At 49.5% G+C, this 16646-nt stretch overlaps 7 protein-coding genes across 7 annotated transcripts; 3 read left to right on the forward strand and 4 right to left on the reverse strand.

Annotated features, from left to right (window-relative positions):
• The first annotated feature begins 19 nt into the window (after positions 1-19).
• Positions 20-10045, forward strand: LOC117151098. The gene is made up of 7 exons (XM_033318350.1): positions 20-813; positions 6482-6765; positions 6826-7644; positions 7701-7864; positions 7924-9107; positions 9166-9416; positions 9478-10045. Exons 1-7 carry the CDS (start codon positions 108-110, stop codon positions 9868-9870), a joined length of 3801 nt encoding a protein of 1266 aa, XP_033174241.1. The 5' UTR covers positions 20-107; the 3' UTR covers positions 9871-10045.
• Positions 1112-2021, forward strand: LOC117135112 (cytochrome c oxidase assembly protein COX11, mitochondrial). The gene has a single exon (XM_033295128.1). The coding sequence runs from the start codon at positions 1237-1239 to the stop codon at positions 1960-1962; it is 726 nt and encodes a 241-aa protein (XP_033151019.1). The 5' UTR covers positions 1112-1236; the 3' UTR covers positions 1963-2021.
• LOC117151099 (glycosyltransferase 25 family member) lies at positions 2240-4773 on the forward strand. Its single transcript, XM_033295125.1, has 2 exons — positions 2240-2593; positions 2667-4773. The coding sequence occupies exons 1-2, from the start codon at positions 2400-2402 to the stop codon at positions 4309-4311; spliced, it is 1839 nt and encodes a 612-aa protein (XP_033151016.1). The 5' UTR covers positions 2240-2399; the 3' UTR covers positions 4312-4773.
• LOC117135110 (ubiquinone biosynthesis monooxygenase COQ6, mitochondrial) lies at positions 4742-6345 on the reverse strand. Its single transcript, XM_033295126.1, has one exon. The coding sequence runs from the start codon at positions 6262-6264 to the stop codon at positions 4831-4833; it is 1434 nt and encodes a 477-aa protein (XP_033151017.1). The 5' UTR covers positions 6265-6345; the 3' UTR covers positions 4742-4830.
• Positions 9911-10921, reverse strand: LOC117135113 (protein tesmin/TSO1-like CXC 2). The gene is made up of 2 exons (XM_033295130.1): positions 10679-10921; positions 9911-10617 (listed from the first exon to the last, which is right to left on the reverse strand). Exons 1-2 carry the CDS (start codon positions 10836-10838, stop codon positions 10055-10057), a joined length of 723 nt encoding a protein of 240 aa, XP_033151021.1. The 5' UTR covers positions 10839-10921; the 3' UTR covers positions 9911-10054.
• Positions 10922-10989: 68 nt separating this feature from the next.
• Positions 10990-13308, reverse strand: LOC117143817 (glycoprotein endo-alpha-1,2-mannosidase-like protein). Its single transcript, XM_033308666.1, has 4 exons — positions 12832-13308; positions 12178-12773; positions 11891-12119; positions 10990-11826 (listed from the first exon to the last, which is right to left on the reverse strand). The coding sequence occupies exons 1-4, from the start codon at positions 13183-13185 to the stop codon at positions 11554-11556; spliced, it is 1452 nt and encodes a 483-aa protein (XP_033164557.1). The 5' UTR covers positions 13186-13308; the 3' UTR covers positions 10990-11553.
• Positions 13309-13591: 283 nt separating this feature from the next.
• LOC117143828 (ATP-dependent RNA helicase WM6) lies at positions 13592-16387 on the reverse strand. Its single transcript, XM_033308677.1, has 8 exons — positions 16275-16387; positions 15815-16068; positions 15525-15748; positions 15258-15441; positions 15077-15195; positions 14276-14407; positions 13814-14216; positions 13592-13755 (listed from the first exon to the last, which is right to left on the reverse strand). Exons 2-8 carry the CDS (start codon positions 16011-16013, stop codon positions 13742-13744), a joined length of 1275 nt encoding a protein of 424 aa, XP_033164568.1. The 5' UTR covers positions 16014-16068; positions 16275-16387; the 3' UTR covers positions 13592-13741.
• Positions 16388-16646: the final 259 nt, after the last annotated feature.

Consider the following 16646-nt stretch of genomic DNA (forward strand, 5'->3'; position numbering starts at 1 on the left):
CAAACCGCTCTTCTCGTCTTATCGTTTATCGATTGCCCTGGACTGCGCACAGCTGTTCGGTTTGGTTATCGGTTTGTGTTTGGACACGGGACACCTAAAATGTAAACATGTCGGAGTTCCATCGTATTTTTAAGGATTTAAGGGTGTACTACGAGCCGCATGTGCGATGGGTGGATGTGGAGGAGTGGTTGTACGGAGAGGATGCCGAGAACGATGTGCTGCAGCAGCGAGCGGAGAAGTTCTGGTCTATGGCCATGTGCATGCAGGATAGTGGCCACCAGGAGACGCAGCTGCAGTTGCTCCGGGACTTATCCAGCGTCATACGAGCCATAAGAGACGAGAACCAGGCCAGCTATAGCAACACCCACGATAATTGGTCCAGTTTAATTGGATTTTCTCCAGCGGTTGGCTACCTGGCGTACGTATACTCGCTTGTGAGCCTGGCCATTTTGCCCGAGCATGTGCAGCAGGCTGCTCCGCAGCAGCTGAATGAGAATATCAATCTGCAGCTAGCCCTTAATGCGGCTAGCGCCTACCTGCTCACTCTGACCATTCCTGGCGCCAAGGTTTTTGGCGTCTTCGACGAGGATGTGATCGAACAGGTTCTCAAGATCTTCCGGCTTCTGGAGCTGAACAATAACAAAAGCGTACGCGCCACCATCATCTGGATGTTCTTCCTGACCATCTGCGATGACCTGAAGATCGTCTTTCGCTACGTGCACTTCAAGGAGCACCTGAAAACGCGCGACAGGATCATTCGCTGCCTGCTGGAGGTGCTCTACATGAACTTTAAAGTGGGATATCAAAATACAGGTAAGGGTTACCCATCATGTTATACGTATTTAGTAAGTTTAAATTAAAAAACAAGCAAAGACAACATTTTAATAATTTTGATAACAAGTTTTTGGTGCCAAAACTAGTTGTTTGACAAGTAGTTACCTATTGCAGAATCAACTACCAAAGAGTAGTGTATTTTTCAAACAATGTTCCTACAATGTTTAGTCATTTTATTTATAGTTTAGATTAGTTTCTAAAATTTATTTTTGAGAAATTCCGCCGCCGATGACAAACTTCTTTGCCTATCGATTGTCTGTGATTACTTGCGAACAGCTGATTTAGCTAGGTGTGTACACACTGCCGCACACTTTACGACCTGAATATTATACAAACAAGTGCTAAAATAAATGAAAACCTACGGGAAAGTTAAAGTTAATTGGGGCAAATAAAGATCTAACGATGATGCGCAGTCTTTGCGCCCTTCGTGGGCAGTGCCAGCAGCTGTTCAGAAGCTCCATGCGCCCTCAAAACTCAGTCCATAAGTCACAACAATTTTGGCGCATGAAATCGACGGATTCTCCGGAGGAAGCCGCCCGTAAATTGCGTGCGAAATCCACACTCTACTACATAACCGCCGGCGGAGTGCTGATCGTGGGCCTGAGCTATGCGGCTGTGCCGCTGTACAGCATTTTTTGCCAGGCGTACAGCTACGGAGGCGCCACCACGCAAGGGCACGATGCCGAAAAGGTGGAGCACATGAAAAAGATCGAGGATCGGGTGCTGAAGATACGCTTCAATGCCGACATTGGATCCTCCATGCGCTGGAACTTCAAGCCGCAGCAGTACGAGATCAAAGTGGCTCCTGGCGAGACTGCTCTGGCCTTTTATACGGCGCGAAATCCAACGGATAAGCCGGTAATTGGCATCAGCACATACAATGTGATCCCCTTCGAGGCGGGCGCGTATTTCAACAAAATCCAATGCTTCTGCTTCGAGGAACAGCAACTGAATCCACACGAGGAGGTGGACATGCCCGTCTTCTTCTACATCGATCCCGAAATCATGGCAGATCCGGCGCTGGAGACCTGTGACACCATCACCCTTTCGTACACCTTCTTCGAGGCCAAGGAGGGTCTGAAACTGAACTTCCCCAGCTATGCAAAGCCTCATGCGGCAAGTGCGTGAAGGAAAAGTGCTTAGGTCTTTGTTTTAAAACAATAAATATTTGTTATGCCATTTGAAAATGTTCCAGTCATTATGTATGCTAGTTCTTCTTCATTAAGCTGTATGCTATGCTTTGAAAGTTGGTAAAGAACTTGTTTTAAACTTATTAATCAAATGAAAGGAACTTAAAAAGCAATTGGAACAATTTCCAACTGAAATTCATTTAAATCCATCAAAATCGATAACAAGCGAAAACAGCACGGTTTGAGAGGCGCCACAGCTGATGCAGTTTGAGAGTCACTCCATCTGGAGCTGGAAAAGAAGGAGGCAGTTTATTAATAGATAACGCCGAATCTGATTCTCCGGCGCATTTCAAACGAACCGGACGCTTCCGCTTCGCCAGATTGTGTACTGTGACCCCTTTCAACCCGGCGTTGCGTTGAATCGATGACGTGGAGATGAATAAACAAGTTATATTCGGCCTGCTCCTCGCTTGCATTTTGGTATGCATTTCAGGACAGGATGAGGAGGATTACCAGGAGTCGCCAACGGTACTGATTGCCCTGCTGGTGCGCAATAAAGCGCACATACTGCCCATGTTCCTCAGTTATCTGGAGCAGCAGGACTATCCCAAGGAAAGAATATCAATTTGGTTAGTAAAGTGAACTCATTTAAATATGAAAATGAGAATTGCGAATCTTACCTGTGGTTTCGAAATATCTCAGGTTGCGCTGTGATCACAGCAACGATGACAGCATAGAGCTATTGCGGCAGTGGCTGGACAACTCGGGGGATCTCTATCACAGCGTAAGCTACGAATTTAAGCCGGAGGAGCAGAGTTTTGTCAACGAGACTTCGCCGTACGAGTGGCCCGCATCGCGTTTCAAGCACCTGATCGCCCTGAAAGAGGAGGCCTTTCAGTATGGTCGCGATATTTGGGCTGACTACGTGTTTTTCCTGGATGCCGATGTCTTGCTAACTTCAAAAGATTCGCTGAAAGTCCTCACCCGTCTCCAATTACCAATTGTGGCTCCCATGCTGATCTCGGAGAGCTTGTACTCGAATTTCTGGTGCGGCATGACGGAGGACTACTACTACAGGCGCACGGATGAGTACAAGGAAATCTACCATGTGAAAAAGCAAGGCAGCTTCCCAGTGCCAATGGTCCACACAGCCGTTTTGGTGAACATGAACCACCGAGCGGTTAGGAATCTCACCTTCGATAGGAACAAGCTGGTGGAAATGCAGAAATCCCGCCAGCAAGAGCCACTGTACGATGGACCAGCCGATGACATCATTGTGTTCGCCATATCGGCCAACAGTTCGGGGATTCCCTTGCACATCTGCAACGACATAACCTTTGGTTATATACTGCAGCCATTGGAACCAGGCGATACCTTGGACCACGACGTACAACAGCTGGTGAACCTCAAGAGCATTATGGTCAATGAACTGGGTGCAGTGCCACCACTGCTCGAATACTACAAGCATTTGGAGAAGAAACCGGACAAGAGCAAGCTCTCCTTGGACCGCATATTTATGATTAATCTGAAAAGACGACCCGAGCGGCGGGAGAAAATGGAACGGCTGTTCGACGAGATCGGACTGGAGGCGGAGCACTTCCCGGCCGTGGATGGCAAGGAACTGAGCACGGAGAGGCTGCTGGAGATGGGCGTACGATTTCTGCCCGGCTACGAGGACCCATACCATCATCGGGCGATGACAATGGGCGAGATTGGCTGCTTTCTGAGCCACTACAGCATCTGGGTGTTGATGGTGCGCAAGCAACTGAAGGAGGTGCTCATTCTGGAGGACGATATACGCTTCGAGCCGTATTTCCGACAGAACGCAGTCAGAATACTCAACCAGGCCAGGAATGCCGCGCAGTACGACCTCATTTACTTTGGTCGCAAGCGTTTGAAGGATGAAAGCGAGCCGGCGGTGGAGAACGCGGATAATCTGGTGCACGCCGGCTACTCCTACTGGACACTGGGCTACGTTATATCCCTGCAGGGTGCACTGAAGCTGCTGGCCGCCAAGCCGCTGGACAAGCTCATACCGGTCGATGAGTTTCTGCCCCTGATGTTCGATCGTCATCCGAACAAAACGTGGTCGGAAGCCTTTCGCAAGCGGAATCTCGTTGCCTTCAGCGCCTCGCCGCTTCTGCTGTATCCCATTTACTATACTGGCGAATCGGGTTACATATCCGACACCGAGGACTCGCAACAAATCAGCGTGGAGACGAGCGAGGAGGGCGAGGCCAGGCTGAAGAGCGATCGCGAGCAGGTTTTCGATCATGAGCAGGAATTCAAGCTCCATCCGGAACTGAAGCTCGGCGAGAGCTTGTCCAAGAGCCACCAGGAGCTGTAGATTTCTGCAGCTACCGAACAAAAACCATGCCAAATTTTTGACTAGACTAAGTTAGTACTAGCTTAACAACTGCCAAACGTGCCTTTAACCCGAATCCACCAAAAATATGAAACAACGATTGCTAGTTTAAGTTATAGTTTTGATTGGCCGACCTAATGTTTTGTGCAATTCTTCTGAACTTTTAAACTCGCCAAAAATGTTCCTAAATGACAAAAGTTTGTTATCTAAAAGATAACACAAGTAGTAGTAATGTATGTACGATGTTTTGACTTTGTAACTTAAATTTAAACAACCAGTTTTGGTCCTAGAAGCAATATATCCTTTGGAATATACGTACGCATCTCTAAACTGTAGATCAGTGGAACAGTTGCACAAGTTATTGGCCAGAAGCAACATGCCATTGTCCTAGCCATTAAGTAGGTTCCAAACATTATATAAACTCTGACTTTATTCCGCTCACAAGTGATGTGCAAACAGTAAACACTTAAGATTTAATTTTCCCCATTTATTGTCCCCGCTCTACTGACCCATCGCTCCGCGCATGAACAGGTTCTTGACGGGCGGCAAGTTCTGGGTCAGCTGCAGACCCAAGCTGCGCAGCAAGACCACCGGACTGAACTGCGTGGCGTAGAGCGTGTGCAGACCATGCACGCCCAGCATGATGGGCACATTCTTGGCCAGACACTTGCGCTCGTACTTGATGAGATGCTGCTTGTCGCCGAGCTTGAAGCCGGCGTATGCACCGGCTGCCAGCGATTCCACTAGATACCGCACATCGCTGAAGCCCAGATTGACGCCCTGGCCCGCGAGCGGATGCACTCGATGGGCGGCATCACCAACGAGAGCGGCTCCATTGCAAACGTACGACGAGGCGTGCAGGAAACCGAGCGGAAACGTGGCACGCGACTTGTCCAGCACGCCGCACACCCGCGGCGGATACTGCACCTGGTGCTGGCTGCCGTTGTGTCCGAACAAGGAGTTCAGCGCCTGGACAGCCTTGTCTGCGAGCTCCACGCGCGGATACTGCCGGCAGAAGGCTTCGTTGAGGGCGTCGACGAATTCCGTGGGTGGCAGGGCTTGCAGCATTTTCGCCTGCTCGTTGGTGGTGCTCCAGACCAGGGAGCTCAGCCTGTCCGTCAGGGGTAGCAGTGCCACTGGTCCGTTGGGCAGGAACCTCTGCCACGCCACGGAGTTATCACAGGCATCTTCGCCGAGTTCCAGCGTCGCCACCACGCCCATGCGGTCGTAGTTCAGGGAAAACACATCCACGTTCATCTCCTTTCTGACCACGGAATTGGCGCCATCCGCTCCGATGAGCAGATCGCAGGAAAAGGAGCGTCCATCCTGTAGCTGCAGCTCGGAGAGATTGGAGTTGGAGTCCCTGGGCAGGCGAACGCACTGGATTCTGGCCTTGTTGAGGATCTCCACATTGGGCGCTTCCTTGACCCGCGCATAGACCGCATCCAGGATCAAATCGTTCTCAATGATGCAGGCCACATCGCTGGCAAAGTTATCGTGCTGGAACTGGATCAGTGCGTCCGTGTTGGACTCCCACACCTGCATCTGCTTGACGGGCTTGTAGCGCGCCGACTCGATGTGCGTCCACGCATCAATGGACTTGAACAGCTCAATGGAGTTGTGATTGATGGCGGATACGCGATTCTGGTATGGCCCGGTGGGATTAAATCCCCGGAACTCGGGCGCACCCTCCAGCAGCAGCACCTTCTTGTCCGCCAACGTCGAGTTCTTGGCCAGAGCGGCGGCCAATGTGGTGCCCACCAGTCCGCCACCTCCAATGATTATATCAAAGTGTTCGGTGGCCGGCGATTGTGTGGATTCTCCGCGGTTTGTGGTCATGTCAGTGGTGGATTTGCTGGCCAGCAGGCGGGCGGACAGAAGGCGCGCGTGCCCCGCCGTAGCCAACGCTCCTTGGATACGTAGAACACCCAGCATCTTACGGAATTTCAAAAGTTTCTCGTAATTTCACGATTATTTCATTATTTCTCCCCGTCCGCTAGAGATGCACCAAAAAACGATGCAGTTATCGATTCTTTGCCTTTCACATGCTGGCAATGCTGCAGCCAAACTATCGAGTTTTCGATTATTTTTTAACGAGCTTTTAAATTTTGAAACTAAAATGAACTTTAAATTTAATTTAATGCATTTTTAGGTGCTCCCGGCCTGCATGGCAAATGTTTTGAGCTCTTCTCGGAGATAGCCAATGAGCACAATGGCGATGTCTACCAAACTCTACACCTGATAATGCGACAAACCTTTCCGATGCATGTTTATACGGATAGTCCCCAGATGATTGCAGCTGGACGCCGTGGAGCGATGCAAAGTGGGGAGCACATATCGGACTGGTTTATCCAGCTCATAGATAAGTATCCCGACATTGTCAACCGCATCCTGCGCTTTTACATTGAGTGCGTGGTGTCCAATCCCATTAAAGCGGTGAGTACGTGTGAAATCCTCTGAAATAATCATATAGTAATATAATTTATATAACTTTAGTGGAAAACCAACGACGAGAAGGTGGCTATAGGCTATGCAGCCAAGTACGACCGTGTACTTTTCACCAAGTGCAACAAATCTTGCGCAGATTACGTGCTGGAGGCCGTGAAAGCCGACGATGCTGTGGGCATTCAAATTCGTGCTCTCGATCTGATCGAGAAGATCCTTTTGCAGGAAAGCGAGGTGGAGTGGAGCATCTTTCGCCACGAGGTGTCCGACGTGCCCAGAGAGGTGCCGCTGCTGAGGGAGGTGTTGCGTTGCCTCAACGATCGTACGTTGACTGTGCGGAGGAAGGCGTGCCAAGTGCTCATCCTGGCCCTGAGACAAGGATCACCGATGACGAAAAAAATTCTCCAGGAAAGCATTCGTTTCGTTCAGTTCGATGATACTGATGTGGAAGCTTTGGCTGAACCCTCTGCGCAGCAAAACGAGCTGCGTTTCGAGAAGCCCGGAATTGTGCAGTATGCCTTCAGTTTCCAGGGACATGAGCAACTGGAGACGGAGGTCAAGAACTTGCCCCAAATGGTGTACCAGCGTTTTCTGGCCGCGGATAATGGTTTGGCGCGTTCCGCTGGCATAGCTCTACTGGAAAGACTGGTCCTAGTCAATCCCCTGATCATCTATAACACCAATTTTGTGAAGGAAACCTCCTTGCTGGCCGTGGATCGCTTGTCTTCGGTGAGAAAATCGGCGCTGGAGACCATAGAAACCCTGCTGGAGGCCTACTCCAATTGTTTTGCCCTCATTTGCGTGTACTGCCGGATTTGGGCTTGCCTAATGAGCGATGAGGATGTGGCGCTCCAGAAACTGGCCATTTCGGTAGGTTAACACTTTGTAAGTTTATGAATATACTAAACTTTGTAAATTGCTTGCAGAGCTTCGATAGAATAGTCTTGAAAAACATTCAGCCGCTGGAGTATTCAAACGAAGCCAAACACTTTATGCCCTGGCGAATCATCAGCACCCTGCTGATGACGCAACCACGAGCTTATCTTCAAGAGAGATTCGCTGTTTTACTGGAACGGGAGTCCATAGTAACGTAGGTTATAGCATTGGTAGGATCTCAAGGATTATAAGCATACCCTATCATTTTTGCAGACCCAGACTGGTAAACGTGATTATCTCCCACTTATCCACGTCCATGGCCACCGATGCCTGGGGACTGCTGCTCTTCCTGTCCAGCCGCATTACCAACAACATGGACGCGCTGATTGGCATTTTCAATGGCCTCTCCTCCTACAACATGAAGTCCAATCAATTTCTGGCGCTGCAGCTCATCATTGGCTGCCTGAGGAACTTCTCCAAGCCGGCTCTCAATCAGCTATTCCAAAGACTACTGAATGCCCTGCGCACGGGCAGCATTTGGCTGGGCATCATCTCGAGTGCCGTCAATTTGCTCAACCAGATCCATCATCTGTCTCACAGCCAGTCGCCTACGATTGCCGCCGAGATGCCATACTGGCAGCTCAGTTTGCTGGAAGATCTCGTCGAGGGCATTCTGAGCAGTGCTCAAAGTTTCCAGGAGGAATACGCCCGGCTGCAGTGCCTGCTGGGCGCCTATACCGAGCTAATTGTGATGGTGCCCCAGGATGTGGACAATAGGATCGTGAGCATTGTGTTTAAATACCTGCAGGAGTGCACCAAGCTCTGTGAGTCGGAGTTCGATTCGGATAACGAGCGCATGACCAACTGGATGATTGTGATAGCCGGTCGCTTGTCCCTGCGAGATAATCATCTGGCCAATAGTGCATCCAAGCTGTACATAACCATACTGACCAAAAACGACAGACCTCAGATCATCAATACCACTTTGATAGCGCTCAACGATCTCGGCAAGAAGCATCCATCAATTCTAGAGAGTAACTTTCAGGCGATCTTGTCGAAACTACAATCGAAATTCGCGATGACCCGGGTGCGTACCTTTCGCTGCGTCAAGGATGTGATTCTGTCCGGGAATATTAAGCTCAAGGGTCCCATTCTCATATCCATGCTGGCTAGCCTGGTGGACGAAAGTGCCGAGGTGGCCAGGGAGGCGGATGCCTTCTTCACTCGCTACAAAAGGTTGTACAACAAAATGCTATTCGATCACTGCCTGAAGGAGTGCCCCTTCGATCTGAATGACCAGGCTATTTTGAGGGGCGTGAGAACGAATGACAACTACAAGTCACCACTGAAGGGTTCACAAATGGCCAAAAATCGTAGGCTGCTCTACAATCACATAATGTCCTCGGTGGACGAGAACGTGCTGTTGCTTTACTTCGGCCAACTAAAACTGCTGGCAGGTGAGTAAAGTTGTCCTAAACTTCAAGTAGATATGCTAATCATATATTCTTCTTGCAGAAAAGTCCAGAGACAAGGCTTTCATCAACAATCCCGACGCCCTGATTGTGGTTCAGGACATGCTCTTCATCATGCGCCGCATTTGCTATTGCACCAAGGGAAAGGGAAAAGAGAAGAACTCGCGTGGCGAGGGCGACAATAGCGATGAAGGTGAAGATGGGCCATCGGAGTTGACTCCGCCAACTAGACCAGAGGCAGGCGAGGCAACGGGCAGAGGAAGAGGGCGAAAGGCGGACATGTCCGAGGAGCCAGTATGCTAATCTTACTGATTAACTTTTACCCCTTGAACTACATGTTTAAATTCCCTTGCAGCTCAAGGAACTGGAACGCTGTCTTCGCTATGTGGAGGAAACCCATCGCAACATAGTGTCCGTCATGAGTCCCGAGCTCAGTCACACCTTTGAATCCTTTTGCCGAGCGCTGGCCATGCGATTCCCCAACTACATTGAGTTCGCCCAGCCCGCGCAATTTTGGCGCAAGTTTCGATCCGCGGCGAAAGCTCCGAGAACGAGCAGAAGCAAGCGACGACGCATGGAGGAGGGCGAAGTCGAGACCCATGAGGAGCAGGAGTCGGAGAGCGACAGTGACAGTGAGCTGCCGCTGGACAGGCACAAGACCGCGCCGGCTGCCTCCCGTTTGTCGCAGAGGAAAACCAGCTGCGATATGCTCGTCACCGAGCTGATTTTCCAGCCACCCGATTGGTAGTTTCCATTCCCGCGATCTTGCAAACTGAATTTCTCAATTATTTAGTTATACACAAATCGAATATTGTATAATTTTGCATTATAAAATGTACATATGTATCTAAAGCCAAAAATTGAATTGGCTATTGTACCAGCAAGTTATTCTGACCTTTAAACTATTAAATAAGCCATCTTGACATTTTGAGTTAAGAATATTCCTTGCTGTACTCGCAAATTTTCTCCAAGATGTTCTTGTAGCCGCGCAGAAACTCTTCGAGCACCAGCTGGCACACCTGGAGCTCGTTCAGGCCCAACTGCTCGGCCTCCGTGGCCTGGATGAGCATGCACTCCAGCAGAGCGGCGTTCACCGGCTGCACGAAGAGATTCCGCTCCTTGCGATCGTCCTGCAGTACCGGAATGATCAGATTGACGGGCACCAGCGTCTCCGCCGGTTGCTTCACTGCCCTGGCTGGAGTGGCGGCAGTTGCTATGGGCCGTGAGATGGGCATGGGATTAATGTGACTACTAGCCATCGGCGGTATGCCATCTGCTAGGCCAAACTTTGTCGGCGTCATTAGCGCCTTGCCGGGCAACGCCAAAGTGGATGCCGCCACCTGGAGCCCCTTGCCCTGGACATCGATGCCCGCCTTGGCAGCTGCGGCTGCAGCCTTGGCGCTCATCGCAGCCGCCTTCTGCCTTTTCACAGCGTTGGAATTCTTGGCCACGGAGTTGGGGTCCACCAGCTCGCGCACCTCCGTGTTCCTGCAGCCTAATTACAGGGTATATGTATGAGTGGCTTACGGTATGTGTTTATGGAAATGAAATCCTACCAATGCAGCGACAGAACTTGGTGCAAATGGCCATGGACTGGTAGCAGTCGCAGTAGTTCTTGATGCACTGCGACCGCTTGCAGCAGCATCCCTTCACGCCACCTGCTCCTTGGCCCTTGCCCCTCCTGCCGTCCACAGTTTTTTTCCTGGGCGTTGACATGTTGCTGCCTTAATCTCTTCCAGAAACGAACTGAATGACAGCTCAGCCAGTCAGAACTCCAACAAAAAAATCTGTGTTGAAAGGATGGCAACCCTAATATATATATGTACATATGCATATATATGTATGTTTAAATAAAACAGCAATGTTGTGGGCACTAAACTATTAAAGCTTAGATAAAGTATTTATATGTCGTACTGGTAATAAAGTTAAAATTTGTTAAGTACCAATCGTTTAACAAGTGTCTAGTTTATATCGTTATAACATAGATAATTTCCTTTGGTGTCTACATAATATGGCATGGCATTAAGTTATGATATTGTTCTCCTCTACTCGTTTAGTCCTACGATAATTGAAAGCTATTTTATATTATAGATGTAATAAAAAGAGTTACATTGTTAATTGATATCAATGGTAATTGCTTTCATATATATTCTGTCGAGTGATTTGGCAGCAAAAACCACTTCCCCCTCTCAAAATTCTCCTTTGATTGGCGTTTTAGTACTTAAATTAGTTAATTGGAATGGAGTGCAGTGAATTTCCCGCCAAAAACTCGACATTTGGGCGCGCATTTTCAAAAATATCACTATCAAAACGATATATGCAGTGTGTAAATGTGTGCAGCAGAAGACTTCTTAACAGTTGGAAAGTAATTGAGTGGCCTGCAATCGTTGCTATTGCTTCTAAAGTAACTAGGATTATCTCCGCCGCGCTCCTAGCATATGGTTCCATTGAGCAGCTCGTAGCAGTTGGGCGGCGACGCTGGCGAGGCTGCTGCCGCCGCCTCCTGCCGCGTCTTCAGAAAGTTGCCCACCCAGTGGGCCGTGAGATCCAGATATTTCGTTCTCGAGCCCGGATTGTAGTCCAGGAAGCCGGCGCGCGGCACCACCTCCTCGATCTGGCTGCCATCCGGCCAGTTGTTGTAGCTGGCTATGTTGATGAAGCCCACGTGGTTGAGAATGGCTGTCCGCCAGGCCACGCCATAGTACTGCAAGCAGAAATGTATTAGTATTCGCCTGTCATGGCACTCCAGTTGATGGCTGCTCCTTCACCCGTCCATTGCTGCGATGCCGCTGGATGTCTCCGTGTCGCGGGAACTTGTTCCTCTCCGCGAATCCCGGGCCCACCGTGGGCACAAAGAGCATCTTGTAGGACAGCGCAAAGGACTTCAGATACGACCAGTTCTTCCAGGTGCTGGCGAAGACAGCGCCATTGCTGGGCAGCTTGCTGTAGAAGCCATCGAAGCACAACCTCCGCAGGACATCGGCATGGCTTTTGAGCCTGGAGAGAAACAGAAGGATATATAGGATCGCCTAGGATAATCTAAGGCGCACTCCACCTTATGTGTCCAATGAATAAGGCATCCAGAATTCTCCGCAGGCCATCCGGTTCCACCAGCGACGGCGATCGACACAACAGCCTTCCCAGACTTTCGCTCAACTTGTAGGCATTGCTCACGTAGAGAACAGGCAGGGAGACACCTCTCGACTGGCTCCACACCTTGTAGAATCCAGCTAGGCTGGTGTACGTGGCAATCTCCTGCAGCTGCTGCCGCACAAACTCTACGCTCTGATTCCCGGCCACACTGAGCTCGAAGGTCACGCTGAGATTGTGCTGCGGTGCCAGTTCTAAGATCTGATGGAGCAGTGCCGCCTCCGCGGGCTTGCCACCGGAGAAGTTCAGGATGAGCACTCCGATGCCACAGCTGCGTATGTTCTCGAAGTGCTGGCCCAGCAGCGAGGCACTGGGCTTGTACAGACCCAGTGCCGGATAGAAGGCGGTGTTGAGGATTCGCACTGGGCGCGGCGTGGTCAGTGGCACATCGTTTGGGTGCTCCGCTGGCGGCGGAGGCGGCTTCTTCGACTTGTACCACGGCACCGGGGCAGTGTAGAATATGTGCACGGCGCTGATCACCACATCCAAAGTGGTGCGCGACTAAACAAGGTGTACATTTTAAGATTTTTCACCCTCTTCGAATGGACTGGAAACTTACAGACTGCTCCGCCTCGTGGTCCCGCTGCTGCTGCTGCTTCATCAGATCGATTTTGCTCTGAATGATGCGCTCCTTGATCTTCTGCTCGTCATACTTCTCGGGCACAATCACTCCGTTCTCCCGCTGCGGCTGGAGCAGCGCCACGGCCACCGGCGGTGGCTTCTCCGCCACTTGGGGCTGATCCCCGGGCCTGTAGGCGCGTGCGATGAAGCGCTCGTCCAGCAGCAGTTCGATGGCCGCATTGCGTCCGCTGGAGCCCAGCACTATGATGGTGATGACCAGCAGGGCGACGATGGCCAGCAGGAGTAGGATCTTCAGCTTACGCCGCGTTTTCACATACTTTTTCAGCAGCATTTTCGCACGCGTGCATTTTCTCACATTGTTTGGACGTCCTCGTTGCTTTTCGTCCCCCGTTTTCACTTCCTCCACCCCACCACCCCTTCTCTTCCTGTCGCAATGCAGCTGCCGGAAGCTCCTGGCCATTGCGCATGTCCTGAAACGGACACACTAAACCATGACCAGCGAGTTCCCAATTTCCATTTCACCATTAAAACATATGCTAGTTTGTTTGTTTTTGGGCATTTTATTGTGATTTGTTTTATAATATGGTACATGTTAATATTGCTAAGTTATTTCAAGGAATATGCCCCGGAAATATGCAGAACTATTTCGTATAAATTCTAATAAAGTAGTTTGAACGGAAATGCGAAACAAAAAGTGTGTTAGAATCCATTCCCAAAATAAATACATTACTTATAACTCCGCTTCTGTTTGTCAACACATTGTCTGAATAGTTTTTATTTAGTTATAAAGTAGAGTTTTAAAAAAGGTTTTAGTTTTGTATCTATTCGAAGTGCATTTTAGTCTTACGCAGTACTGTTCTGTTCCGATTATCATGCACCTTCTACGTCTAGCGTCCCTCAACTGGAAAATAGAATGTTAGCACTGCTGGTGGATCGGATTACTCATCATTGCAACTCACTGTATGTAGAGAGATCGATTTCCTCGGGCAGCTCACTGATGTTCACATCGAAACGATCCTGTACTTCGTTAAGTATCTTGGCGTCGTTCTCGTCCGAAACAAAGGTGATCGCCAGTCCCTTAGTGCCGAAGCGACCGGCACGGGCCACGCGATGCAAGTAGGTGTCGGAATCCTCGGGCATGTCGTAGTTGAACACGATGTTCACACGCTCGATGTCCATGCCGCGGCCAAAGAGATTGGTGGCCACCAGAATGCGCTTCTGGAAGTCCTTGAACTGCTGGTAGCGATTCAGACGCTCCTCCTGGGTCATACCACGATGGATGCCGATGGCGGGGAAGTTCTGCTCCGTCAGCAGCTGCGACAGCGCCACGCAACGTTGCACAGACTTCACAAAGATGACCACCTGGGACAGGGATAATCAAGTAAGTGGTAAATAATAGTTAAGACCGCCGAATGGCCTACCTGATTGAACTCGAGCACGTCGAGCAGTTCGAACAGCTTCTTGTTCTTCTCGTTCTCCTTCAGATTGACATAGTGCTGCTGCAGTCCGTGCAGCGTCAGCTTGGCCTCATCGTCGACGTAGACCTCCATGGGCTGGATTTGGGAAATAGAATGTGGCGCATTTTAAAGGACACAATTAGGAGGGGTACAGAGAAATCGAACTTAGACTAGGCTCGCCTCGGAACATACAACAATATGCATAGAATATTCTACATACGGCCACGCTACCACCACATCTCATCAACTAGTCTCTGAACTGCTCCCGAGGATCGACGATCGCTCTGAGAAGTGTGCGGATTACAGATGAGCGGCCTATCGCATCGCATTCGCTCTGGATTGTTTCACCTCGTCTCATCGGCCAGTCGGCGGGATCTTTGCTGTTTGCTTGTAGTTTTATTCGGATATTGGTTTTTGCTAGCGTTGGTATTGTTAAATCTTTTCGATTTTAATTTAAGCATTCAGCGGTTACTTGTTGTTTATGCTTTTGCAACGGTTGCCAAAATCCACGATTAACCATTTAGAAAATGGTGTCCGGTAGTCATTAACTAAGTTTTTCGATACGAGTTATGCTCACAGAGCGCTGGACGTTTGATTGCACGCGTTTAACCATTTGCAAGATGGTGGTTGACTTATACGGGGGGGAACAAGATCGAGAGTTCGATATCGCGTGGCATTAACAAAATAATAACTAATTGTCGTGATAGCGGTGGATGCGAGGTGGAGAAGTACGAGCATTTTGGTTATGAACACGTTGATATTTACATCTTGCATGAACTTTTTGCAAACGGGACGAATGTCCTTGCTCAATGTGGCAGAGAACATCATCACTTGTTTGCCGTGCGGCGTGCTACGGAAAATCTCTTGAACGTCACGACGCATATCTAAAAGAATGGTTTAATGGTTAGTAAAATGTCCGTCATTTGGTGATTACTAGCCAACTTACCCAGCTGCTCCAGCATCTTGTCGCACTCGTCGAGAACAAAGTGCTTCAAAAGCTTCAGATTGAGTTTCTTGTTGCGAATGAGGGCGAGAATTCGGCCAGGGGTGCCCACCACAATGTGCGGGGTGCCGCTCTTGAGGGTCTCCTCGTCCTTTTGAATAGCCATTCCTCCAAAGAAGACAGCAACCTACAAAGAAATTCCAAGTTAACATTAAACTTCTGAAAACGTATACCGAACATTTGGTGTGTAACATATGGATTAAAACTCACCTTGACTGTGGGCATGTACTTGGAGAATCGCTCATACTCCTTGCTGATCTGGAAGGCCAGCTCGCGGGTGTGGCACATGACCAGGACGTGGCAGGTGTTGTTGTCCGACGGCTCCAGCTGCTGCAGCGTGGCCAGAACGAAGACGGCGGTCTTGCCCATACCGGACTTGGCCTGACAGAGGATGTCCATGCCCAGTACGGCCTGCGGAATGCACTCGTGCTGAACTGCAAGCGGAGAGCATCGTTAGCGACTGTACCTTTCGCCACTCCAGGTGGAGTGCAAGTACTCACCCTCCGAGGGATGCTCGAAGCCGCAGTCCACGATGGCGCGCAGGATCTCCGGTTTCAGGAGGAAATCACGGAAGCCGGAACTGTGAATGGACACGTAGGTGCCCTTGACATCCTTTTTGGGCGCCTCCTGGTTCTCGACCGCAGTGGTCTCGGTCTGCTCCTCATCCTCGTAGTCCAAAAGATCGTCATTGTCGGCCATTTCTGCGACTTGCTTACCTTTAACTAGTTATCGACTATAAATTCGCAGCAAAATGCTGGGGAATAAAATGCGTGCGACTTGGTAAGTTACATGTGTTTGTAAAAGAAAATGCCGCTTTTTTTTGCGGAACCGGTGCCGGCGTTCCATCCGCCATTTTGTTTTTTCACCGCACCGCATTGCATGTATTTCGAAATAAAACGAAATACCCATAACAAGCGGCGAGTTTCTTAAGTGCACTGTGATTTTCCGTGCTAAACCCACCTTTTGTGCACTTTACACTTTACACTTTAAAATGCAGCTTTTAAAGTGAAATTGACTCTTTAAAAATGTTTAACGTGATGCGGAGGAAAAAAACAGCGCAGAGCAGTGTGACCGTGTTTCGTTTAAGAACTCAAGCGAGCTGAACTGGGTAATATCGTTAAGTTATCGATAGTTGTGCACAACAAATGCATTTGTAAGTTTCAACTAAAAAGTTTTCATAAAATATATGCATTCTAACGCTTTAAATTAAACTTGCTTGTTGAGCTCCAAATTGTTTTTTTTTTTTTATCAATTTAGGGTCAAGCGGTTTTAGGTTTTTATCTAGCGCGGCGCTTGGTCACACTAGGCATGCCGGAAAGTTATCGATTGGTC

The sequence above is a fragment of the Drosophila mauritiana genome, chromosome 2L (genome assembly GCF_004382145.1).
Source record: "Drosophila mauritiana strain mau12 chromosome 2L, ASM438214v1, whole genome shotgun sequence".
In the NCBI taxonomy this organism is placed as follows: domain Eukaryota; kingdom Metazoa; phylum Arthropoda; class Insecta; order Diptera; family Drosophilidae; genus Drosophila; species Drosophila mauritiana.